This window comes from Dreissena polymorpha, chromosome 1 (assembly GCF_020536995.1).
Source record: "Dreissena polymorpha isolate Duluth1 chromosome 1, UMN_Dpol_1.0, whole genome shotgun sequence".
In the NCBI taxonomy this organism is placed as follows: domain Eukaryota; kingdom Metazoa; phylum Mollusca; class Bivalvia; order Myida; family Dreissenidae; genus Dreissena; species Dreissena polymorpha.
In genome coordinates, this window is record NC_068355.1 from 138,060,015 (window position 1) to 138,087,856 (window position 27,842).

The 27,842-nt window shown below is 35.7% G+C and overlaps 2 protein-coding genes across 3 annotated transcripts; one reads left to right on the forward strand and one right to left on the reverse strand.

Annotated features, from left to right (window-relative positions):
• Nucleotides 1-4,830: 4,830 nt before the first annotated feature.
• LOC127851688 (dnaJ homolog subfamily C member 5-like) lies at nt 4,831-25,677 on the reverse strand. 2 transcript variants are annotated; one of them, XM_052385539.1, is made up of 7 exons: nt 25,546-25,677; nt 20,017-20,098; nt 19,478-19,534; nt 14,967-15,119; nt 13,722-13,847; nt 11,721-11,872; nt 4,831-8,649 (listed from the first exon to the last, which is right to left on the reverse strand). In XM_052385539.1, the coding sequence occupies exons 1-7, from the start codon at nt 25,575-25,577 to the stop codon at nt 8,622-8,624; spliced, it is 630 nt and encodes a 209-aa protein (XP_052241499.1). In that variant the 5' UTR covers nt 25,578-25,677; the 3' UTR covers nt 4,831-8,621. The 2 variants fall into 2 exon arrangements, with proteins under 2 accessions (XP_052241499.1, XP_052241489.1); XM_052385529.1 differs by having other exon boundaries at nt 11,631-11,872.
• LOC127851687 (elongator complex protein 4-like) lies at nt 25,673-27,056 on the forward strand. The gene has a single exon (XM_052385513.1). The coding sequence runs from the start codon at nt 25,825-25,827 to the stop codon at nt 26,959-26,961; it is 1,137 nt and encodes a 378-aa protein (XP_052241473.1). The 5' UTR covers nt 25,673-25,824; the 3' UTR covers nt 26,962-27,056.
• Nucleotides 27,057-27,842: the final 786 nt, after the last annotated feature.

Here is a 27,842-nt window from a genome sequence, read left to right on the forward strand (position 1 = left end):
AGCTATGGCCAGCATGTCCGCTGTAGTCCAGCCAGAGGGTGACGTAAATAAAATGCTACCAGATATCAACAACACCCAGGCTCAAACCTCCATCAGGGATTCACGCGGAATGTTGCATTCTGTGAAAAATGTCTCCATATACTGTGTTCCTCAACGAAAATGTACTGTGAACATTCTCAACTCTGTGTAGCCGATGACAATTCAAGTGAAATAAATAAGCAAATTTAAAGCTTGTTACTTCCCTTGGATTAGTTTTTTTGACCTTTGACATTGAAGGATGACCTTGACCTTTCACCACTCAAAATGTGCAGCTCCATTAGATACACATGCATGCCAAATATCAAGTTGCTATCATCAATATTGCAATAGTTATGACCAATATTAAAGTTTTGATTAAAGTTTTGGGATACAGTGACACACACACACATACAATGACAGACAGGCCCAAAACAATATACCCCCGATCATTTGATTCGGGAGCATAAAACCATTCCAATTGCATATTCATAAAGTGTGCCTTTGCAGTCCGACCAGGCTAATCATGGACGTCACTTTACGCCTGAACTGGATTTACGTTTAGAAGAGACTTCATATATTCAAACAAGAGCACAGCCTAGCGGGTGCAGATGGGGTGAAGGGATCTATTTAGATACTTCAATCAGAAAGGGGGGAGGGGTTGGGTGGAGTGGGTGTGTGGTCATTTATTAGATGATCTTTCAAAAATAAGAAACAAATGGAAAGCAAAAATGGCCATAATTCCATCAAAATGCCAACCAGAGTTATGCAACTTGTCCTGTACGGTCCCCTAATAATAATTACCGAGTGTTCCAAGTGTTAAAGCAATAGCTATGATACTTTAGGAGTAATGTGGACCAAAACACAAAACTTAACCAAATTTTCAATTTTCTAAGTAAACAAGAGCTGTCAGAGGACAGGGCGCTCGACTATTTGAGTGCTTGACAGTATAACGTAAGCCATCATGGGGAAATTGTTCATGTTCAATAATTTATTAGACGATCTTTTAAAAAAATAAAAAAGGAAAAAAATAAAAACAAGAGTGCCTGAAAGTCCCAAAGTCGCTCACCTGAGATAACAAGATATTATTGGGACAAATCTTCTGACCAAGTTTCACAAAGATCGAAAAATAAATGTGGCCTCTAGAGTGTTAACAAGGTTTTACTATAGCCATATAAGGAAAATGCCCTGCCCCCTGGCAGTCATGTTTTTAAACCAACCAAGATCATTTTTTAACTCGTCCAAGATATTATTGGGATGGATCTTCTGACCAAGTTTCATGAAGATCGGACAGTAAATGTGGCCTCTAGAGTGTTAACAAGATTTTACTATAGCCATATAAGGAAAAATGCCCCCCCCCCCTTGGAAGCCATTTTTTTTAAGCAAACATAATTATTTTCAAACTCATCCAAGATATCATAAAGACCAATCTTCTGACCAAATTTCACTCTAGAGTGTTAACAAGGTTTTACTATAGCCATTATAAAGCCATTATAAGGAAAAATGCTCCGCCCCTGGTGGATATGTTTTTAAAGCAACCAAAACCATTTTCAAACTCATCCAAGATATCATTGGGACAAATCTTCTGACGAAGTTTCATGATGATCAGAAAATAAATGTGACCTCTAGAGTGTTAACAAGATTTTACTACAGCCATATAAGGAAAATAGCACCCCCCCCCCCCCCCCTGTGTTGGCCATGTTTTTCAACCAGCCGGCATCATTTTTTAACTCGTCCAAAATACTATTGGTATGAATCTTCTGACCAAGTTTCATGAAGATCCGACTATAAATGTGGCCTCTACAGTGCTAACAAGATTTTACTATAGCCTTATATAGCCATATAAGGAAAAATGCCCAAAATGTTTTTCAAGCACACGTAACCGTTTTCTAACTCATCCAAGCTATCATTCAGACAAATCTTCTGACCATATTTCATCAAGATTGGACAATAAATTTGGCCTCTAGAGTGTTAAGGTTTTACTAAAGCCATATAAGGAAAAATGCCCCGCCCCCTGGCGGCCATGTTTTTCAACCATCCAGCATCATTTTCAAACTCGTCCAAGATATTATTGGGATGAATCTTCTGACCAAGTTTCATGAAGATAGGACAATAAATGTGGCCTCTAGAGTGTTAACAAGATTTAAATATAGCCAGATATAGCCATGTAAGAAAAAATGCCCCACCCCATGGCAGCCATGTTTTTCTAGCAAAGGTTACCATCTTTGAACTCATCCAAGATATCAGTGGGACAAATCATCTGAGCAAGTTTCATAAAGATCGGTTTCATAAAGATTGGAAAATAAATGTGGCCTCTAGAGTGTTATCAAGGTTTTACTATAGCCATATAAGGAAAAATGCTCCACCCCCTAGTGGCCATGTTTTTCAACCAACCGGCATTATTTTCAAACTCGTCCAAGATATTATTGGGATGAATCCTCTGACCAAGTTTCATGAAGATCGGACAATAAATGTGACCTCTAGAGTGTTAACAAGATTTTACTATAGCCATATAAAGCCACATAAGTAAAAATGCCCCACCCCTTGGCAGCCATGTTTTTCAAGCAAAGGTTACCATTTTTGAACTCATCCAAGTTATCAGTGGCACAAATCTTCTGAGCAAGTTTCATGAAGATCGGAAAATAAATGTGGCCTCTAAAGTGTTAACAAGGTTTTACTATAGCCATATAAGGAAAACTGCCCCGCCCCCTGGCGGCCATGTTTTTCAACCAACTGGCATCATTTTCAAACTCGTCCAAGATATTATTGGGATGAATCTTCTGACCAAGTTTTATGAAGAACAGACAATAAATGTGGCCTCTAGAGTGGTAACAAGATTTTACTATAGCCATATGAGGAAAAATGCCCCGCCCCTTGGCAGCCATGTTTTTCAAGCAAACGTAACCATTTTCGAACTCATCCAAGATATCATTGAAACCAATCTGCTGACAAAATTTCATGAAGATTGGACAATAAATGTGGCCTCTAGAGAGTTAACAAGGCAAATGTTGACGCCGCACAAAGGACAACAGACAACAGACAAAAAGCGATCACAAAAGCTCACCATGAGCACGTTGTGCTCAGGTGAGCTAAGAAAAATATTTTTTTGGGGGGGGGGGTTGAGAGGGGGTATAATGTGGGATGTGGTCATTTATAAGACGATCTTTAAAAAATAAAAAAAGGAAAATTTTTTTATAAATTTGGGGCGGGGGTTAGGGGGGATGAGAGGGGGGTATAATGTGGGGTGTGGTAATTTATAAGATGATGTTTAAAAAAAAAATTGGGGTGGGGGGTAGGGGGTGAGAGGGGGGTATAATGTGGGGTGGGGTAGTTTATTAGATGATGTTTAAAAAAAATAAATTGGGGGGGGGGAGGAGGTTGGGGGGGAGGGATTCTGGGTAGGGGCGTGGGGTATTGTTTGGGTGGAATCCATTGTGGTATTCAGGTAAGTGTTGTTTTGTCAAAGTTATAATAAAATGTGATCATAAATAAAGAAATTAAGGCAATTGAAGCAAAATGTTCAATTATCTAAGTGTAAAAGGGGCTATAATTATGTCAAAATGCTTGATACAGTGGTCTGCTCTTGTTTATAGGTTGGGGTCATGTTGGTAAACAAGTATGCACCATATAAAAGCAATATGTCAAAGGATATAGGAAATATTTGGGGTAGTATGCAAACTTTAACATAGATTTATCAATAATATGCATATTCTAAGTATAAAAGGGGCAATAATTATGACAAAATGCTTGATAGAGTTGTCTGCTCTTGCTTATAGGTTGGGGTGATGTTGGTTAACAAGTATGCAAAATATGAAAGCAATATGTCAAGGGACAATGAAAATAATTGGGGTAGTACGAAAACTAACATTTGCATGCTGACGGCACGGCATGGCACGGAACGGAACGCCGACGCTGGGGTGAGTAGGATAGCTCCACTATATATATTTCATATATAATTGACGAGCTTAAAAGGGCCATAATTCTGTCAAAATGCCAACCAGAATTACATAACTTTGCCTGCACAGTCCCCTTATGATAGTAAGCATGAGTTGCAAGTCTGAAAGCAATAGTGATGATACTTTAGGAGTAAAAAGGACCAAAACACAAAACTTAACCAAATTTTCAATTTTCTAAGTATAAAAGTGGCCACAATTCTGTCAAAATGCCAGTCTGAGTTACATAACTTTACCTGCACCGACTCCTTTTGATAGTAAGTGTTGCAAGTATGAAAGCAATAGCTTTGATAATTTGGGAATAAAGTGGACTTAAACATCAAACTTAACCAAATTTTCAATTTTCTAAGTATATAACAGGCCATAATTCTGTCAAAATGCCAGTCAGAGTTACATAACTTTGCATGCACAGTCCCCTTATAATAGTAAGTAAGTAAGTGTTGCAAGTATGAAAGCAATAGCTTTGATACTTTAGGAATCAAGTGGACCTAAACACAAAACTTAACCAATCATGACAGTAAGTGTGCCATGATTGAATGCAACAGTTTTGATACTTTATGAGAAAAGTGGACCTAAACACAAAACTTAACCAGATGCCGACGCGGATGCTCAGGTGATGACAATAGCTCATAATTTTTGCAAAAAATAGATGAAGTAAAAATCTATAAAAGCATGAAAAAGACAATCATAATTGTCCAGTGCACACTTCACAGGCTAATCTGAGACGACACTTTATGCATGTTCACTTTGCTCAGTTTTCCAATTTGAGGCTCATATGATAAGACAAGCACTGAGAAGTGGTTCCTAGAATAGTCCATGAAATGAAATATTAAAACTAATCTTTGCTAGAAAAAAAGGCATACATTTTTTTAAATTTTATTTACATATTAATATGTTGTCAAAAATATCAATAACAAAACGAAATATTCACATCTACATTAATTATATGTGAGTTTTAACTTAATTGCTGAAAATACAAAAACTTGTCAACATGGTTGAACATTCAAAATGTCATAAAATCAGACACAGGTGATGACAATATATATACAAGAGCTGTTTGTAAAACATGCATGCCCCCCATATGGGCTCTCTGTTGTAGTGACAGACATTGTGTGAACATGTTTTTTGCCACTGTGACCTTGACCTTTGACCTAGTGACCTGAAAATCAATACAGGTCATCTGCAAGTCATGATCAATGAACCTATGAAGTTTCATGATATTAGCCATAAGCGTTCTTGAGCTATCATCCGGAAACCATTTTACTATTTCGGATCAACATAACCTTGACCTTTGACCTAGTGACCTGAAAATCAATAGGGGTCATCTGCGAGTCATGATCAATCTACCTATCTAGTTTCCTGATCCTAGGCGTAAGCGTTCTTCCGTTATCATCAGGAAACCATGTTACTATTTCGGGTCACCGTGACCTTGACCTTGGACCTAGTGACCTGAAAATCAATAGGGATCATCTGCGAGTCATGATCAATGTACCTATGAAGTTTCATGATCCTAGGCATATGCGTTCTTGAGTTATCATCCGGAAACCATTTTACTATTTCTGGTCACCGTGACCTTGACCTAGTGACCTCAAAACCAATAGGGGTCATCTGCGAGTCATGATAAATGTACCTATAAAGTTTCATGATCGTAGCCATTAAGGTTCTTGAGTTATCATCCAGAAACCATTTGACCTTGACCTTTGATATAGTGACCTGAAAATTAATAAGGGTCAACTGCGAGTTATGATCAATCTACCTATCAAGTTTCATGATCCCAGGCATAAGGGTTCTTGAGTTATCATCCGGAAACCATTTTACTATTTCGGGTCACCTTGACCTTTGACCTACTGACCTGAAAATCAATAGGGGTCATCTGCCAGTCATTATCAATCTACCTATGAAGTTTCATTATCCTAGGCATAAGCGTTCTTGAGTTATCATCCGGAAACCATTTTACTTTTTCGGGTAACCGTGACCTTGACCTTTGACCTAGTGACCTCAAAATCAATAGGGGTCATCTGCGAGTCATGATCAATGTACCTTTGAAGTTTCATGATCCTAGGCCTAAGCGTTCTTGAGTTATCATCCGGAAACCATATGGTGGACGGACATACAGACATACGGACGGACTGACATGAGCAAAACAATATACCCCCTCTTCTTCGAAGGGGGGCATAAAAATTGAAGACAAAAACATTCTAATGTAAAAAATCTATTTGGTGTACTTTTTTCTTGTTTAAAAAAAATCAATTTCATTTCAGAAAACTATAAACATGAACATTGATTCAATTGAACAATTTTTACATTAGATCTTTTTTCAGTAAGTACAAACACATAATAGAACAAACAAAAGGGCCATCATGCACTCAGATCCATTACAGGTGCAGTAATTGCCAAAGACTTGACCATCACATGCATCTTAACTATAGAAAATTACTCGGGATGAAATCTTAAACAGAAGCTATAAGCACATGTTTCCTACAACATCTATGTTATACTACAAATGCCAATAATCCCAAAACTATCATTATGTTTACTAAATTTTTTGTATATATAAAAAAACTTGTGACATAGAATGCTCACAATTTTAATTGCATTTAATGGTTATATTTTAAGTGATTTGTGTTTAGACTATTGCACAAAACTAAAAAAATAGACACTGGTAAAATTAATTTAAATGAAAAAGCCAAAAGCAAAATGTATACCTATTCCATTGTACATACCGATGTTTAATACATAAACATATAAGCTTTAGAAAATAACAAAAAGTTGTTTTATGCAAAACTTTGTTAATACAAAAATCCCACTGCTTATAAATAGAAAGGTGCCAAATGTTCACAACACACACACAGCACATCTAACAATAGTAAACAATGAATAATTAAAGGTCATCTGTTCTAACAATTAACAGTCAAACCACCCCATTGAAATCTGCATGGCTCAATATTATGGTTATATTGTGTACATAGTATTCCAGTTTGATTATTGATGAGTTTATATGAGCGTCGCTCTCGGAAAATGGGGCTTAATGTATGTAAGTAGTGTCATCCCACATTAACCCTTTGCATGCTGGGAAATTTGTCTTCTGCTAAAATGTCGTCTGCTGAATTTCTAAAATTAGCATTTTCTTCGATTTTTTTAGATCAGAATAGCAAACAGTTTGGATCCAGATGAGACGCCACGTTCTGTGGCGTCTCATCTGGATCCAAACTGTTTGCAAAGGCCTTTAAAATTCGGTTCCAGCGCTGAAAGGGTTAATCTGTTTGTCTGCAAGCTAATCAGGGTCAACACTTTCCGCCTATTAAATCCCATGTTATTTCATTTTTGAATCTATATCGCACACAGTACACTTTCCTGAAAATTTCAATAACTTAACATGTTTAATAAAGATCGATTGTATGGTGCAAAACATGGATAAAGAAATTACGAACCTTATGTGAAGTTGATTTGCGTAAACAAAGTGACAACAATGAACTTCCAGTGACACTACAGAGAATGTTGCGTTATTCAATGTGAATTCTTATCAGACACCAACAAAAATGAAATAGGAAAAACAGTTTGTCTGCCATCAATACCACAATTTAAAGCATGCATTTGGTGTTAAAATAAAATTAATTTGAAACCATCCTCAGATCTATTAATTTATAATACTTGTACAAGATATCAAACTATAAAACTAAACACTTTCTGATTTACTGCCTTGGAACACTAAATGACAAGCATTTCGGGGTTTGATCCCGTGTGAAGATGGCCATACCTCACACTAACCCCAGAATTAATTTTAAAAAACTTACGCACAAACTAAAACAAGCCTAAATTCATTTTATCTATGCAGACAGAAAATGAAAACAGGAATGTCAAAATGTGACAAGTCAAGCTTAATGTACTAGTGTTGTAAGTATTGGAAACAATTTAAAGTGAATAGGTTTAACATAACAAGTATACAAATAAATATTGTTCATCTATAAAAGATATAAAACTATAAGTAAGAAATGTATCTACAGACATTTGTATAGCAAACAAACAAGACAATTATTAAAGTTCAAAATTGTCTTCTGCTAACACAACTTAATATTATATGTTGTTGCACTTATAACTGCATTTCAAACAAGTATCCAATAATAAAATGAGCCACATCTTTCTAAAATGGGTCTAATACCATTTGCAACCAAAGTATATCCCAACAAGCCTGCACATCCACCCAGTCAGGTCAGGAGCTACCCTATCCACAAATGATACCTTAACTCTTTTAGTGCTGAAACCGAATTTTGAAGGCCTTTGCAAACAGTTTGGATCCAGATGAGACGCCACAGATCATGGCGTCTCATCTGGATCCAAACTGTTTGCTATTCTGATAGTATTCTTTGAAAAAAAAACGAAGAAAATAATAATTTTAGAAATTCAGCAGACAACATTTTAGCAGACAACAAATTTTTCAGCATGCAAAGGGTTAAAACCTTGCGTCAGACAAGGCCGCTCCTGATCAGACTGCTACATTGAGCAAGCTGGTCTGGAGCTTTATGGCATAGGACCCATTTTTGCATGACATGGCTCATAAAACAACCCATGAAATCTGTTATTGCAATACTTCAATTGAAAAGTTAGTGAAGCAAGGAATGTCAGCTGTCCTGTGTAAGCTTCAATGTGTCCCACTCACGTGTATTGCTTCTGGGTTGCAGCGCTGAAATGTAATGCTCAATTTTTAAAAGCATACAAAAGATACAAACTTGTACAAACATAATGAAATACCACTTAATTCCGACTTAAGAATGTTGACAAATGCACAGGTTCCAATATAGAATTCACGCTGTGGTCATTGGACCAACAAAATCGATATCAGAAATAACAATAAGATTATAACAGTCATGTCAGTCAATTTTATCACTGATATGTAAGTCATAACAAGACTTATCCTAGTAAATGAAATCTAAATTGGAGACTCCTTCTGGGGCATTAATGCATGTGCCTAAAGTGCTGTCCCAGTGTGCAGTCCACATAGGCTTATGTTGAACAACACTTTTTGCTTTTTTTTTGTTTCAAGAAAGTCTCTTCTTAGCAAACATCCATACAGGCTAATATGAGACACTACTTTAATGTATGTACATATATTAAGCCCGTTTTTTGCAAAATCCTGCACATGAACATTTTCAAAACAAAAGCAATCCAACATGATAGTTCAAGTTGCTCAATAAAGATAAACAGACTAAAAAACTTTATGAAATGTAACTTTCAATTGTAAAACACAGTTGTTGCTGCAATCTGCACAAATATTGGTAATCATTATCCAGATTAGATTTAACTTTTTATTTTAAAATGCTCCATGAAAGTTTCTGACTTACATCATCTCAGGAACACACAAAAATCATTTCATACAAACATAAATACATAAGAATGAAATATTTTGATAATCTATTGCACCTACACAAGTTTAATGCGTCCAATAAAAAGAAACTGTTATGAGTTTCGTATAAATTCCAGTACTCATAACATTATCATTTGGTTTTGAACACAAATGAATATAAACTTCATATTTTAGCTTCACATATTATACAAATGTAGCCAAACATGCCAAGCAAAATTGAAAGCATTTGAAATCATCCTGATATACAAGAAAAAAGGTTTCATTTGCTTATGCAGGAAGAAAACAAAACATGTCATACAAATTATTTAACCTATGAAAATATGCTACCCAATTATATCAACAATAGGGAATCCTGATGCAAAACATACATATATTTCAAAACTTAGAATACATCTAAGACAGCACATACATTGGCCCCCACATCTTAAAACATAGATTTTTCTCAAAGAACATCATTCAGCACTAAGAAAGAGGATCTTCTATCTCATTACATGTACAGTTATCACATTTTTGAAAACAATTAACACACCAATCTAACCAGCTAAATAATGAACTAGACACAAAACAAGTATATATTGAGAATATATGTGGTGCTGGGAAGGAGATTTATCCTGTGGGCCTTAGAATTAACAAGATGGCCCTCGTAAGCTCACCTGAGAGGATTCGGTTCATTTAATCTTTACCAAACCTCAAACTTGACCTAGATATTGTCCAGACAAACATCCTGGTAAAGTTTCATCATTATTGAACCATAACTCTGGCGTATAGTGTTTTTGTTTTTGTAAGAATTTACCTGGTGACCTTTATTTTGAGTTGACCCCCCTTACCAAACATCAAACTTTGCTTACAAAAATAAATATTTTGACCAAGATTCATAAAATCTGAAACTAAATTGTGACCTCTAGAGGGTTTACAAGGATTTTGTATAATATAATGAAAATTTGGACAATCTAAGGGCAATAATTATGGCATTAATTATGGGATTTTGCTCATTATCAAACTTGACTGAGATCTTTCAGCAATTTTCATAAAGAATACTTGAGAAGTGTGAATGCTAGAGTGTTTACAAACCAAATGTGGACGAACGGACGGCCGACAAAGACCACTTCTTAAACCTCACCTGAGCAATCAGGTGAGCTAAAAAGTGTGTTTCACCGATCTGAGCCATTTTTCAACGTGTCAGAGAAATCAATAAAACCAATGTATTGACTAAGTTTCACGATGATTAGGCAAAAAAAAAGACTTCTATAGTGTTCAAACACAAGGTTTCTCTCTAGTCACATAAGGATAACTGCCCCCCGCCTGGCGGCCATGTTTTTTTACCAATTGGGACCATTTGCAAACTCATCTGAGATATATATAAAACCAATCATTTCACCAAGTTTCATGATGATTGGGCAAAAATTGTGATTTCTAGAGTGTTCACAAGCTTTTTTTACTATATAAATATAAGAAAACTGCCCCCCCCCCCCCGGCAGCCATATTATTAAACTGACCGGAACCATTTTTAACTCAACTCTAGTATCAAGGAAACAAATGTTCTGACCAAATTTCATGAAAATTGGGCCAAAAATGTGACTTCTAGAGTGTTCACATGTTTTTACTATATACATATAGAGAAAATGCCCCGCCCACTGGCCGCCATGTTTTTCACCAATCTGGACCATTTTCGAACTCATCCGAGATATCAATAAAACCAATGTTTTGTCAAACTTTCATGATGACTGGGCAAAATTTGTGACTTCTAGTGTGTTTACAAGGTTTCTCTATAGCCAAATAAGGAAAACTGCCCCGCCCACTGGCAGCCATGTTTTTCAACGGACCAGAACCACTTTTGAACTCAACCAACATATCATTAAGACAAACATTTTGACAAAGTTACATGAAGATTGGGCATGAAATGTGACTTCTACAGTGTTTACATTTTTTAATTTTTTTTTTGACCTTGTGACCTACTTTTTTACCCAGCACGACCCAGTTTCGAACTCGACCGAGATTTCATTGGGACAAAGTTTCTGACTAAGTTTCATGAAGATCAGACAATAAATGTGGCTTCTAGAGTGTTTACAAACAAATGTGGACGGACGGACAGACGACGGACAAAGACCGGTCACAAAAGCTCACCTGAGCAACCTGAGGGCCAACTTTAGGGAGCTTTATTTTGTTTTCATGTGGAAGAAGATAAACTTTTAATGAGGGTAGGGATTTTTACAGATGTAAAACAGGCAAGATAACACTTAGTTAATAAGAATTTAACACAATATATTGTTTATCTTAAGCTGACTTTGTCTAACTTTGACCTTGATTATTTACTGTCCTGGTAAGACGTAGGTTTTTTATCAAGCAGTGAGGTTTTACTGTCTGACTCATGGCTGCTACCATACACTGACTTTTGTTCAGCTGTGAGATTGGTGGTCTCGGTGTAACTAGGGGGTGGGGGTAGGGGTGTGGCTTTGGACTCAATGGACCCTACCCCCTCAGCCCCAGGGGGCTGGCAAGTTATGGGGCCATCATCTGCCTCTGGGCTGCTGCTGTCTTCCTCCTAGAAATCAAAACAATATGGTTTGGAAGATTCTGCACAGATATAAATAACAACAACAAAGTCAGTAGGTTAACACTATGCAACATCAGTTTTTAGCCAAAGGTTTCAGGTAAATAATATTAATGTTGAAATGTTTGGGTAATATAAATTAAAACACCTCAAATGTGGGTTTGGAAAGATTTGCAGTAATGCAGTGAGGATGAGTAATATTCTTGGAAAACTGGGCTTATTGCATGTGCTTAAAGTTGTCCACACATGCTTATCAGGTACTTCACTTTCCCCATTATTAAAATTCTTTGTTCAAAGGAAGTCTCTCCATTAGAAAATCCAGTTTAGACGGAAAGCGTAGTCCTTGATTAGCCTGTGAAAACTGCACAGGCTTTATGCACATAAATAAAGCCCAGTTTCCCAGAATGTGGCTCATATAAAAAAACAACAACAACAAACTTTTGCTTGTCAGGTATGTGATGACTGTTTTATGTACTTAATATTTATGTTGAAATGTTTTTGTCCAATAAGCTGTGTTTGTAAAATACAATGCCCCATAATTTAGCAGTATTTTAGACAAACGCCCATAACTTTGCCACAAATAAATAGACCAAAACACAACTCACACTTCATCTGTGAGTCATATACATAGCTCAAAGACCTGTCTCCAAAGGATGACATATGCCCCCGAAAAACACTTTGATAGAAACCTAAACGCAGATTTCAAAACCTTGCGTATGGAAAGGCATATTCCATATACACATGCATACCAAATATGAAGGTTAATTCTGAAGAGACATAGAAGTTATGAGCATTTTTCAAAACCTATATGCAGATTTCGAAACCTAAACGTGGACCCTAAGTTCAAGGTCAAGATCAAAGGGGTAAACATTTGTAACCGTATGGAAAGGCCTTGTCCATATACAGATGCATGCATGAAGGTTACATCTGAAGCGACATAGAAGTTATGAGCATTTTTCAAAAAAGTGTGACGGACATACAGACAGATTGACAGATGGACAGACAGTGTGATCACTGTATGCCCACCTTCGGGATAAAAATCAGCTCAATATCTGAAAGCATTTTGTAAAAAATCTTTGGAAAACGGAACGTATCAAAGTCCAAGGTAAATACCTTTGCCAAAATTCAATGGACCAGAACAAAACTCACACTTCATCTGTAGGTCATGTAGGTAAACTCCATAAGTCAGCTACATATCTGAGAGCAATTCGTAAAAACCTCCAGAAAACGTAAACTTTCGAAGTCAAAGGCTCATTACTTTGCCAAAAATTAATTGACAGCAACGAAACTCACACTTTATAAGTATGTCATGTCGGTAGACTCACATACCAAAAATCAGCTCTATATCTTAAAGCGTTGCATAAAAAAACTCCAGAAAACAGAATTCCGAATGAACTGAGATGGGAACAGTCCGACCGCTATATGACTACCAAACGGGGGCATAAAAACTGAACATGACAAGAATCCCTGAAATCTAAGAATATTAAAAATCAAAAACTATATATGATAAGACAATGTTCAAGTGTTAATGGAATCACTAAAATCGTTGGTGCAAAAAATGCTGTTCCATTTTTTTTACTGACAGGTTGAACTATAATAAATGTATAATCATGTTTTTAGATAGACTATTTAGATTACTATTCAACATAATTTGATTTTGGCATTTTAAGTTAAATTAGACTACGACTAAAAACATTGTTACCACAAAAAAGTTATCATTAATAGCATTTTGCATTTACCTAACATCTTACATTTTTAGAACAATTTATAAGTTGACAATTCCAATTTTGATTGAGTCCTTCTCCCTAAAAAATGCCTTTCAAGCATTAACTAAACGTACATGAATATTAGCATAGTCATCATCTTCATCCTTTGGTTTGTACTTTCCACAGCAGAAATTGCAGCAGCAACAGCAGCAGCAGCAGCAGTAACAACCAGTGATCACACCACAGAATATTACAAAGGCCTGAAATTACAGTTAACAATTCAGAATTAATGCTCTCTTAATAAATAACTTACACACTCTAAATGCAAAAATGAGCATTTGATGATATTAAAGGGGCCTTTTCACGCTTTGGTAAATTGGCAAAACTGAAAAAAAATTGTTTCAGATTCGCAAATTTTCCTTGAAGTTATGATATTTGTGAGGAAACAGTAATACTGAACATTTACCATGCTCTAAAATGTCCATTATGTGCATCTTTTGACGATTTAAAAACCTGAAAATTATAAAGCGTTGCAATGCTAAACAATTGAATAATTTGGAGAATTCTTTTGTTGTCGTATTTTTTTATACTACCAGAATTGCATATATAACGTAAAAAAAACAACAGTCATGGTATGAGAGTGGATGGTCTAGTGGATAGAGCGGTAGACTTTTGCTCCATGGCTCCAGGGGTCAGTGGTTCGAGCCCCGTTGAGGATTACTTTTTTTTAATTCTTTAATTGTATTCTTGTTTTTTTACTGGAGATTTTTAGACCCAATGTTAACATTTATTAATATAAAGCATTTAATGACAAACTTCAATACATGCCAAAATCTGTGAAAAGGCCCCTTAAAACTACCATTTTCTGGGTAACTATAATATGTTTAACAAGAGATTGTCAAGCAATATGGTCCCCTACCGGTGAAACTCCACCATTGTCAGTATTTTTTTTGTATTTTTTTTACATTTGTTGCCATAGCAACCACAATTTTTTATGTAGGAACAAAATGGATTGACGTGCATAATCTCCATATTGCCATCTGTCCATATTTCAAGTTTCATGAAAAAATATGAAGAACTTTTTAAGTTATTGCAGGATCCAGAAAAGTGTGACGAACTGACAGACTGACACACGGAGCGCAAACCATAAGTCCCCTCCGGTTTCACCTGAAGGGGACAATAAAGATTCTAAATCATAATAAGAATTAAGGCAGTTTGCAAAGGGCTAATCAAGGATGACACTTTCCACTTTCATTGAATTTTTGCTTCAAGAAATTCTCTTCTAACAGGAAATCCAGTTTAAGTGGAAAGTGTCATCCCTGATCTGGCATGATACTTATTGCAAATGCATTTAGGCCTGACTTCCTGGATGCTCTTACCTTGCACCAGCCACTGGTCAGAACTAGATAGGTATTCACGTTTTCATCCCCAACCATGTCAGCTGCGTACAGGCCCAGTGAACCATAGCGGTCGTAGATACCACGCTTTGTGTTGTCAGTGAGTACTTTGTGGGCATGGTTGATCTCCTTGAACTGAAGACATGAGAACCAACCATGAGAAAAGTGCATATGACATAGGGATGTTTACATGAGCTTTTAGGAAAGAACCTACACAGAGCCTGTACAGGCTGATTTACAACGACAATTTATGCACATGCATTTAACCTACCGGGTAGTTTCCCCACAATGAGGCTCAAATGCTACAATAATTGAACCCTTTCCCACTCAGAAGCAAAGTGTAAATGGCTATATGCAAACAGTGTTGTAATTAGCAGCATGTTATTATTGAAAAAGAGGCATAACGTTTGGAGTTGTTAACATAGGACGATACAAATTTGCATGCACAACATATTCAGGAACAATTCCTGCAACGTTGAATGGTGTACATTGAAAAGTGTACAAGAATGCCTGCTTTGGGTTTTTGGACAAACAGACAGATGAACAGACTTAAATGGTGATTCCATTATAGGCCTTATTTCCCTGTAAAGCATTGTCAGCCACATCAATTATTGGGATTGTTCTACTGATCAATTACTAATCATATTCAATGAAAGGACACAATAAGCATCCAGGACTATACTGAGTCACAATTTAAATACATCATTTCACATTTTGGGTTTCTCTTAAATATAACCTACACCTCTGCAATCAGTTAACTTAAGTATTACATCTCTGCAATCAGTTAATTATAGCATAATTATACCCTGGACAGTTCTGCCAAGCAAGTACCTCCAACCTAATTGGCTTTGCTTATTTTCCCATCTGTAAAATTATTCCCCAATAAAACAACACAGATGCAGCCCATAAATCAATGCTCTATGTACTTTGTATCTACAGGTACCAGGATTCCTATATTGTTACCCCACGGGACTTCATATAAATTGCATTATCCTTCTTCTCTGCTCTGACTACTAAAATATTAAATAATAATACTATGATTCTAATATTAACTTTCTATACTGCATTAATCAATCATGTTTTAATTAGGAATACTTCAAATACTGTTCATGTAGTGGAAGCTATTTACTTTTTAACTGAACCTTTTGATTTACAAATTTTTACAGATAAACTTCTTGTTCTACAAATTATCATTATATCTGTTATAGTACATGTCACCATTGTACACAAAAGAAAGAGAAACAAGACTATTGCCAAGCAATAAAAGTCCCCTACCGGCTCCACTATTGTCAGAAATTCCACCATTGTCAGAATATTTTTTTTATTTGTTGCCATAGCAACCAGAATTTTTGACATAGGAACAAAATGAAATGATGTGCATAATGTCCATATTGCCATCTATCCATGTTCCAAGTTTCATGAAACAAGAGGGCCATGATGGCCCTGTATCCCTACACTGTTTTTTATGCGAAAAAAAAGTGCAATGCGCATGGCTTGAAATGTACTCAAGCATGTAACCCAATGGTTATGGACAAGAAGATTTTTAAAGTGTGCACAAAATAGGCTTTATTTAAGCATATGTTCAATTTATTGACCCCCGGGGCGGGGTCAAATTTGACCCCAAAGGCATAATTTGAACTAATTTGAAAGAGGTTCATCCCAGGAACATTTGTGAGAAGTTTTATCAGAATTGGACTTGTAGTTCAGAAGAAGAAGATGTTGAAAGAAAAAGTTAACACACGAACGCAAGCACGCACAGACGCACGTACGACAGACACAGGACCATGACATAAGCCCCGCTGGCCTCTGGCCAGTGGAGCTAAAAATATTAAGAACTTTATAAGTTATAAGGATCCAGAAAACCACCATTTTCAGCAGTATTTCTAGTCTATTTGTTGCCATAGAAACCATAATTTTAGATGTAGGAACAAAATGAAATAACATGCATAATGTCCATATTGCCATCTATCCATGTTCCAAGTTTCATGAAAAAATATTACCGGTAAGCACTTTTAAAGTTATCACAGGATCCAGAAAATTGTGACAGACTCACAGACTGACTGACACACAGAGCGCAAACCATAAGTCCCCTCCGGTGAAACCGGTAGGGGACTAATAACAAGACACTGCTGCATTCAATAAATCCTAGAGGAAGCCTGGGCAGTATTGATTAATTAGCCCTTATGAATAATCTTAAATGCAAAATGAGGTCAAAGTCAAGGTAAAAATGAGTGCAAAGGTTTGTAGCTAGCAGTGCTAATGTTAGACTAAATGCGTCAGTTTGGATTACAAAGAACTTTGAACTGGCACATTAACCCTTTGGATGCTGGGAAATTTTTCGTCTGCTAAAATGTTGTCTGCTGAATTTCTAAAATTAGCATTTTCTTCGATTTTTTTTTCAAAGAATACTATCAGGATAGCAAACAGTTTGGATCCTGATGAGACGCCATGTTCTGTGGCGTCTCATCTGGATCCAAACTGTTTGCAAAGGCTTTCAAAATTCCGTTCCCGCACTGAAAGGGTTAATACAAGTCCAAAAGGAAGTCAATGTCAAGGTCATACAGAGGTCAAGTGATGTGGTGTGTTGAAAGTGTTCAAAGGCAGCATACATGCAATCATCAAAGCTTTGTAGGAAGCATTATTGATGCTATACGAAAAAATGTTGTTTTTGGTACCGAAACTTCACAAGGATGAACAAACAGACAGATGAACATCTTACATGCATATATACATCACATATATATAGGGCAAACAAACAAGCAAAACTAAATTTTTTGCAAATATTGACCATTTCTGGCTTGTGTTTTTCAGCTAAAATATTGAGACTTGATAGCTTAGATACATGTACAGCAGCTTCTCAATACCAAATGTCTGTGTGTGACATTGTTGTATCTATTCAAGTAATATTTGGCATATACATTAGTTTCAGACAAATCCTTGCTCCGTGAATGTTTTATGTCTAGAACCACAAAGGATTGTCTACTGTTTCTTTGCAATGGTGAACATGTTTAAAGACATTTTATGAATGTATGCTCACGATTAAAAACAGATATTGGAAGAATATGTAATTGGGTATTGGTAACTGGATTAGTAACTGTCTGGCATCCAGTTGCCAATAGGATCTAAGAATGTCAATCAGGAATCTTACTGGCAGACAAAATGTCAGACTGACTGTACAGTGTACTTGAAAGACTTTAATATTGATGACTTTGAGTGTCATGCTGGAGAAAAGCTAATCCTCAGAAATTGTGACTTTTTCATATTTGAGCCTTGCCATGGGCAAATGGAACTTGATTCATGTGCGTTTAGTGTTGTTCCAGATTAGCCTGTGCAAACTGTTCAGGGACAACACTTTCTGCCTCGACTGAATAATCATTAAGAAAATATTTCTTGTTAAAGCAAACTTTCATAGAAGCTGCAAGTGATGTCACCCAGTTTCAATCTCTTCAGAGACATTGTTAACCCATTTATGCCTAGTGGACTCTCCATCCTCCTAGATTGGATCAATTTAATTCCAAAATTAGGGATGTCTAGTATATTTTTTTTATATTAAAAATATTTCTTACAGAAATTCCTTTAAGCAAACAGCGCAGACCCTGATGAGACGCCGCATAATGCGGCGTCTTATTTGGGTCTGCGCTGTTTGCCAAGGCCTTTTTTGTAGACGCTAGGCATAAATGGGTTAAGAAAATAGTTCAGTATTGTGAACACACGAGTGATGTTCAAATTTCTACCTGTACAGTGTAGTAGAAACCATTACAATGAGAAGATCAAAATTAACTTTGGGCCGCTGCAAATTCTCCTACATTGCAGAAGTTATGGAACATGGTCGGACACCTCAAACAAAGACGCTGAACACAATGTTTGAAGTTTCAATCGAAAATGGTCCTAAAAGAGTGTATGTAGAAGTTACCCCACTATCTATACCAAAATTCTAAGGGTAACACATTTAATTCTAAGAATGAAAATTTTGCATAGTTCTGCTAAATTGCAGTTAAAACTTATGAAATATTATCTCACACAATGACCCCTAACACATGTTTGAAGTTTCAATTGATTACCTATAGCAGAAACAATGATATGGAGAAGTTGCACGTTTACCTCAACTAATTTTTAAGTGCACAGGGTCATAAATCTAATGAACTGCATGTCAGAGTTATCTTACTTGGTCAGATGCCGACATTTGGTTGAGAAGCGCAGCTTGGATATAAGGTGAATGCTCAAGGTAACAATTCAATAACAATGTTAATGCAATTTATATAAATATCTTACCATGTAACTTAAGGCCAGTCCTGGATTCCTAATATCATGTTTAAGTTAATTCAACAAGCATAATTTTATATAGAACTAAGAGTTCAGATAAAATTTTAAGTACAACAGGGAACAATTATGGTTTGATGCTATTTTTTTCAAATGATCATGAAATGCAAAAAGGTCAGTTATTCCTTTCTTTGAATGAAGAAGAAAGTTAATAACAATTGGAACATGCCTACCTTCTCTGTTGACTGCTCATCACCTTGTGTTTTGTCTGGATGGTATTTTAATGCAAGCTGAAATTAGAAACACCAATAAAGTCTGTTCAAAAACCAAAAAAAAAGAGAGATATATGCATTTTGTTAGGTACTTTCAAAACCATTTTTACTGTCATCAATGCATGCATGAACAAATATCTTATTAGAACAAATAACTCAGATGTGTGCCCTAAAACATGCTTATCAACGTGCCTATTTTGAAGCTGGAGCAATCATGATTTGACAGACCAGTCCCTACCATGGGAGTGTCAAAAACCAACAATAGCATAACATTTAAGCAGCCCTCTGGAAAAACAAATCAACGCATTATTGTATTCCAAAATGAAAAAAAACAAACAAATGAAACAAACTTTCTCTTAAAAAAACGAATCTCCTTTCGATGAAAAATGGTTGGGATTATAAAAGTCACATAACTGTTACTTACTTTTTTTTATAAACTTTGTGTTAGTTTTCTATATGCTTTCTGTTGCTTACTTATGTATATGATTTCTGTTACTTACTTTTCTATAAGCTTTCTTTATTTCATCATGTGGAGCACCTTTTTGAAGTCCTAAAAGTTGATAGAGGGAATCTCCTGATTTGCTGCAATCATAAATAAACAAAACTGTTGTTGTTTAATAAAAAGTGATTACCTAAAGGAAAAATATAAGAAAGTTTACTAGTTGAAATGTCAATTTAAAAGTTGTAACTTTTTTCCTGGAAGTTTTTTATTTTAGATTTCTATTTGTTTTGTTTTTTTATATTGTAACATGTACCAAATAAGTTGAAATAACAATGCGTATATTAAATCTGTATGGGCCGTGTTCTGTGAAAAAGGGGTTTAATGCATGTGCGTAAAGTGTTGTAACAGATTAGCCTGTGCAGTCCGCACAGGCTTATCAGGGATGACACTTTTGGCTTGCATATTTTTTTTCGATTCAAGAAAGTCTCTTCTTATCCAAAAACGCAGTTTCGGCGGAAAGTGTCAACCCTGATTAGCCTGTGCAGACTGCATATACACATTTTCATAGCATTAAGCTTTGGTATGCTGACCTATTCAGAATAAGAAACTAAGATTATCATGTGACATGTATAATTATTAATTAATATTTAAAAATTTAAATTGGAGAACTAAATTATATCCTACTACAACCTTTTTTGTAAACAACACATTTTCAAACAGCCAAAGATGCAATTGCATTCAAGCGCATTTTTTAGTACAATAAACAAATACCCAGGCCTTCAACTGGTTTCCGATAAAAAAGTAGGAAAAAAATAGGACGTTTTCTGAAGAAAAAGTAGGAAAAGTAGGAAGATTATCTGCAGGGATTTTTTAACTGATAATTTTCCATGTTTTCCAGAATGTGTGGTCACCCTGATCATATCAGAGCTCCAGATAAGGGTCGTATTTTCGTTATTACGAATTATTTTCAAGTCCTATACATATTTATTTTAAAATCTTGTCGTACCATTAAGAATTACAAAATCAAGTTACGAATATTATTTTGACATCGGTTCGTATCGATTTTTATTGAGTTCTTTTCGCGTATTAAAGATCTATGCGGTGCTTATATAGAATGGTTATCGGGTTTGTTTAACCAAGCGCTTTTTTTTCAATAAAAGCGGCTTATACAGTCTATCTGTCAAAAAAAATGGGGGCGCCCAGAAAGCGTCCTAAAAAACTGCAAAGCGTCCAAAAACACGCTTTTAACATATTGTACGCAAAGTGAGCCGAAGTTAAATGTTTAGAAAGACATTATAGAAATTATCTTATACAATGTTGTATGTTCAGTTTCCGACACAGTCGGAAAAGCTAAACAAAAACGCGACACGACGGGTCCAAATTTAAACAACAAAAAAACATTGAACGAGTGGAAAGGACAATTCCCGTGGCTAATCGTTGAAAAGATTGAAGGGCAGAACTGTTTTAATTGTTAAATATGTAAAAATTCATCTAAGGCATGCAATCTAAGCACAGTTTGGGCATATGAAGGTATTTGAAAAATATAATTGTATAATACTGAAAAGACACTGTTGAACTCGTATAAATAATGTTGCTAGTATGCTTATTTTGATTTTTTTGCATGAAAATAACCATTATTATTTTTTTTTAGGTCATTTATACAAAATAAGAATTATTTTCCAAAACTTAGTAGTAACGTTAAGAATAAAAATTCAGAGTTAAGAATTATTTTTGGAAATCTGGTAGTAATTTAAGAATTTCACAAAACCTTATCTGGAGCTCTGCATATTGTATTTTTGATTATAATATTTGATGTTAGAATTATAGTAGTAGTGCATCATTTGATTACATATTTTATGAAATGTTTCCGGATGCTTCTGGAGTGGTACCCATATAACAACTAGCAGTCCTATATAATCAATAACTCCAATACTGACCTTAAAAACTACAGTTTACATCAGATGGCTTGAGATGCTTGCCACACCTTTCCTCAACAGGAACTTGTCATTTTAAAGCTTATACATTCTGAAAATTCAACTTACAAAAAAAAATAAAAAAATCTTCAGCAAAAAGTAGGAATAGTAGGAGGTTTAAGTGCGAAAATAGGAAAAAGTAGGAAGCAAATACAAAAGTAGGAAAAAGTGGGAAAAGTAGGAAAAAATAGGAACAGTTGAAGGCCTGAATACCAGTTTATCAACTAACAACACAGATTTGTCCTTTTTTTTGCGTTATTCTAACGTCGAAATCGTTGAAAATCGGGAATTGTTTTTATCAATTATCGGCAATTTGAGTCCAGCTCCATATCGATCAGATGCTGAAGGTAAATACGGTTCTCGGTTAAATGTATTTGGTAACTCTGAGGCGCTGAACCAATAGTTGGATAAATAGCGTAAGTTTTAGGACGGATCATCGTACACGATTGAAATAAACATTCAAACATAAGTTAACGATTATATCAGGGCTCGAAATTAACACTCGCACACTCGCAAAATGCGAGTGAAAAATACCTATTGCGAGTTAAGTTTTAAGCCACTAGTATTTTTTTGCGAGTAAAGAAATAGTGAACGCTAAACCGTAGGTCAATTTATAGAATGTCCGAATACCAGTATGCAGAAGCGGGAACCTTGTATGTATACTGGTATATTAATAGTACAGATAAGCAGATGGCATTGGTACAAAGAACGCGAAACAGTCGACTATTCACACGTGTATATTGAACTTGAACAGATATGGCGTCGAAGTGAAAAATAACTAGAATCTTTTTGCCCACAGACGGAAATAACAATACGAAAGATAAACAAAGTTTACTGTTGAGTTAGAAAAAGAACGGAAATTAAATCCTTCTAGGAAACAGTGAAAAAGTGGGAAAAAGAACTTAATATAAAACTAAAAATTGCGATAATGTTTTTGATTTTGCGAGTTTGTATTAAAGCTGCTGGCAATGTTTTGCAAGTGAAACAAAAGTTAAATTCGAGCCCTGTTATATTAGTGTTTAGTGTGGACAAAAAAACAAATCTGTGTTGTAAGTTGATGAACTCCTATTTGTTTATTGTACTAACGAGGATTATTTTTGGTAGCTGGGTTATTTTGATACTTTTACTATTATCATAATGTTTTTTTTTGTCAAAATGATGAAAACAAAAATTTAATGACATATTGATAGTGTTAAAGTGACTCGGCCATGCGCCCAACACCTGTAGTAAGGGATACCTAGTCCATATAAACGGACTCCCAGAGCCTTTGATAATTTTTTCTATGCGGCTCTGGCAGTCCATATGCACCCCTTCATAAACATGGGTGCAGTTCAGCGCAGCGAATCCGTGCGCTTCACTTAACAGACGTCGTTCGAGACAAATTGAGGAAAATAATGAAAAAACTTCATAAACATGTTAAATTTACCTGAATGGCAACCTACGGATGTCATCCTTTGCATGCACTTATAAAAACACAACAATGTTTCAACACACTTTTTCCGCTGACATAGTTATGTTTAAATTTGAAACAGTGAATTCTGTATCGAATACCACATCGTTATCGACTTTATAGGCTGGAGCACATAACCCGAAGTGCAAAATATTGGTGTACTGCGACCTCAGTGCTCCAGCTAGCAATAAATAGAGGGGCGCTGTGCCCCTCTAAAATTTTCCCACAAAAAGCGCCCCTCTATTTTTCTGTCAAATGGATTATGCCCTTTTAATCTCTAAATTCCTCCTTTCAGGCCGTATTAATCGCCAGAAACATCGCCATGAATACACAGATAACACCCTTACATGACTGCCTGGGGTGTATTAAGTCAACACATTGTGAACAAACAAGCCCCAAGGGGGCGCCCCCCCAAGGGCATGGTTTGTTATCAGATCACCTATTAGCCTTTTGTTGCAGACAATAGTAACATGCTGTGAAAGATTACAGTATCTCTGAGGTCATGCTTGGTTAGGCAAAATCACACTGAATGAAATCAAACTCAGCACTATTGATTTTTTTAAACTTCTGAATTCTTTGGCTATAATTTTTTGTGTGCAAAAATAGTGATTTTTAATTCAAAATACCTATTAACATTTGAAAATTAATCATCTTTTTTAAATATGAATATGCGGTTATTTTAAAGTCCCAAATTACGGAATGGAAACATATTTGTGTTTGGATTTTATTTCTGAACTTTAAAACACTGTCTGTCCTCAATCATGATGAATTTAAAATGAATAGGGGCAGACAGTTGTTATTTCAACAAATAAAGAACTTGTTTGGAAGGAGGATTTATCACTCTGCAAGTAAAATGTAATGTTGATATTGTCATATATTTTCGAGACCTAACAAAACTGTCAATGTTGTTGACATTAGTTGAAATAACTTGTTGTGAAATAAATATATCCTATTATTAACAATCACAATGTTTAATTTTAATCTCCAGACTGGATGCTACTTCATGGTGACATTGATCATTGTTTAGACTTTAAATTTGTCAATATAGATTTTTGTTTTAATTAATATTATTATTGTGGACAAACATTGGCTCAAAGTTATTTAAAGCAACGAATTTAAGTAGTGACAGTTACAACGTTTTTTGACCCAGTGAAACCCCTGAATTTATTTCATGTTTTCTTCATTTCATTTTCTTCTAAAAGGCCACTGATGCTGAAACTGGAACCTGAAAGATTAACATGCAGTTCAATGATGATAGGTGATAAAAAACATCAAAATTCCCCCAGACACACACAAGAAAGAAATATGATACCTACATATCTCTAATGCGTGTAGACGGGTGCTAGCCCAAGTCGGTTAAGAAATTGGCCACTAAGTTGTTTTCCTTAGCGCCAATGTAGATAGTAATATATTTATTGTAATTTCATTACAAAAAATGAGGAACATCATACAATTGGTGAAGTCATCCAATCCACTAGTGTTTACAATTAATAAGTATATAGTATAACCAAAGTATATACTTAAGTATATGTATAACCAAATGCCCTATTTTGCAAAATTACGCGTGAAATGTGCCTTTTTTGGGGAAACTCCCCTCTATTTTGAAAAGCTGGCTGGAGCACTGGACCTAACCAATATTGGGTCAATTTTCCAATATGGCGGATTCAGCGTACAAAACAAAACCCAAGTCAATAAAATCAATTATTTCTTGCTTTAATGGTACCATTTGGATGAGTTTGTGGTTTAGATAGGTAAACTTGTATAAGTTCTTGCAGTTTCAGTGTTCCTTAACCCTTGCATTGTTGATAACATTTTGTACCCATGGCAAAGAGAGAGCGCATTGCAACTATCAGCAACCCATAAAGCTGATAGTTGAATTATTGCAACTAAGGGATAGCCCTGAAAATTTTGACAGATTGACTGGATATATAAAAAAAATTATCATTACAAATTCCCAGAGACCTGGAGGATAAATAGCTGGGAGTTGGATTATTGCAGCTACCCTGCAACCGCCTATGATTTCGAAACTTGATTTAGCATACTCCACCCACTGGTTTCTATTTCATGGTTTACCTAATTTTACAATGCGAATCAAATCGAAACCTAGTGAAGTTCCAAAAATACTCAATAAAACAATAACACGAATATGAAGAATGTCACTTACGATAAACGCCGTTGTCTGTTCATTTTGTTCATGAATGACAAGGAACAGAAAACATGAAGTATGGAACAACAAACACCAATCAATAATTCATCTCATCACGGAAATTAGCAGCCGCCGGTGTCGAAATATTTCAGGATTGTAAAAATAGCAATCTGTTTTGACACATGCTTGGGATGAAAATGTTTTCATCATTTCACGCACTCGCAAAAAGCCAAATAAATGCGACCGTAACTTTTGCTTAGACTATTTAAATATTAAGAAAATCAAAAAGATCAGATAATGGCAACAAGTTTCCAGAAAAAGTCGAGAGGAAAGGGCCTGCAAATCTCAGGAGCCAAACCTTCGCTGTACAACAATCAACTGCTGGTTTCGTCTGGGATTCCTTCTTTGGATCATCTTCTGGGCGGAGGTTTAGCGGTTGGAACAGTCTTGTTAATAGAGGAAGATGTGTTTGGAAATTACTCGCGTTTAATGCTTAAATATTTCTGTGCCGAAGCAGTAATGACAGGACATTCAATGCTACTTGCCAGTGCTGATTTATCTCCGGACCAGCTTTTGAGTGATTTACCTAGACCCATCATCGATGACCCTGTCAATGCTGATGAACAAACCAAAGAACAATATTTTGATGAACATATGAAGATAGCCTGGCGTTATACAAATTTACCGAAATTTCAGTCAACACCCACCACTGTTAAATTTGGTCACTACTACGACCTTAGTAAAACAATGGAAGAGGATTTGCTGAAGACTGCAAATGCTGAAATGATTAAGATTGGTATAAATAATGCTGATAATTTTTCAATGGCAACAAATGCATCCAATTATATGGCGCTTATAGAGAAGATTCAGAATAAAATTGAAATGGAACACTTCAGTACCTCATCCAATCCTGAAAAAAGGAACATATTACGAATTGCGTTACATTCAATAGGGTCGCCACTATGGGGAGAGAATGGTGGTTTGCTACCTGATGGTGAATATGACCCATCACTTTCCCGCTTTCTTTTGGCATTGCGTGCCATTTTGAGATCTGCATTTGCTGTCTGTGTTCTAACACTACCCACCCACCTTATGTGTGATCAGGCATTTGTAAACAGAATCGAAAGGCTGTGTGACACCGTGGTTCATGTAGACAGCTTTGCTGGGTCGGACAAGGAGAAAAATCCAGCCTTCAAAGAGTATCATGGGCTATTTAATATCAAGAAACTGCCTAGCCTGAACACACTAATGTGTCATATGCCTGATTCTTTAGATTTGGCGTTCAAACTTCGCAGAAAGAAGTTTACCATTGAGAAATTGCATCTTCCACCTGAACTTTCTGACAGCGCCAACCGTTCACAAGAGGACCCAGATAAGAGAATCAAACCTGAATCTGGCTGTGGTAATGGTGGCAACAGCAAGCTAGACTTTTAAATAACCCTCTAAAAGTGCTGGACAGTTGATGTTTTTTTGTCAAATTATAGAAGTTTTAATGTATATTCTGTTTATTAAAGATTACGACGAACATTTGCATGATTTCGTGTTTGTTTATTTTTAAAAAAGGACAATCATGTTGACAATATTTGTCTGTTTTCTCTTGTATAGCCTACAAAACAAATTTCTTGCTGGTGCAGTACAATACTGTATGTTAATACTACAAAATTGATAAGTTTCCAACTCATAGCAAAGTGAAAACAACATAAAACCAGAACAGCCTGCGAGTTACTCGCAGTCTGTTCAGGTTTTCTAAGTGACAACAAATATGTAAAAATGCTTAACTTAGTAGTAAAGGGTTACCAGTAAGTCAGCATGAGATTAACTTAAGTCTTTATGTAAATAAATTTAAATGATCATGATTTTTTTTATGTTTCTTCTACATATTATAGATTAACCACATGTCTTCTATCAAAATGGTCTATGTTCTAACTTACTCGAGGTAACTTGAGTTCAAATTTGCTCTGGGAAAACAGGGCTTAATGCATGTCGGTAAGGCATCATTGCACATTATCATAAGCCTGAGCTGTCCACACAAGCTAATAATTGACAACACATTCTTCATTTATGGAATTTTAATGCCCCCATGTAGGATGGCATATAGCAGTTGAACTGTCCGTCAGTCTGTCCGTCCGTCCGAAAAAAAACTTTAACATTTGCCATAACTCTTTAAATATTGAAGATAGCAACTTGATATTTGGCATGCATGTGTATCTCATGGAGCTGCACATTTTGAGTGGTAACATTTCAAGGTGAACATCATCCTTCAAGGTCTAGGGTCGAAAAAAACAAATCCAAGGGAAGTAATAAGCTTTAAATGG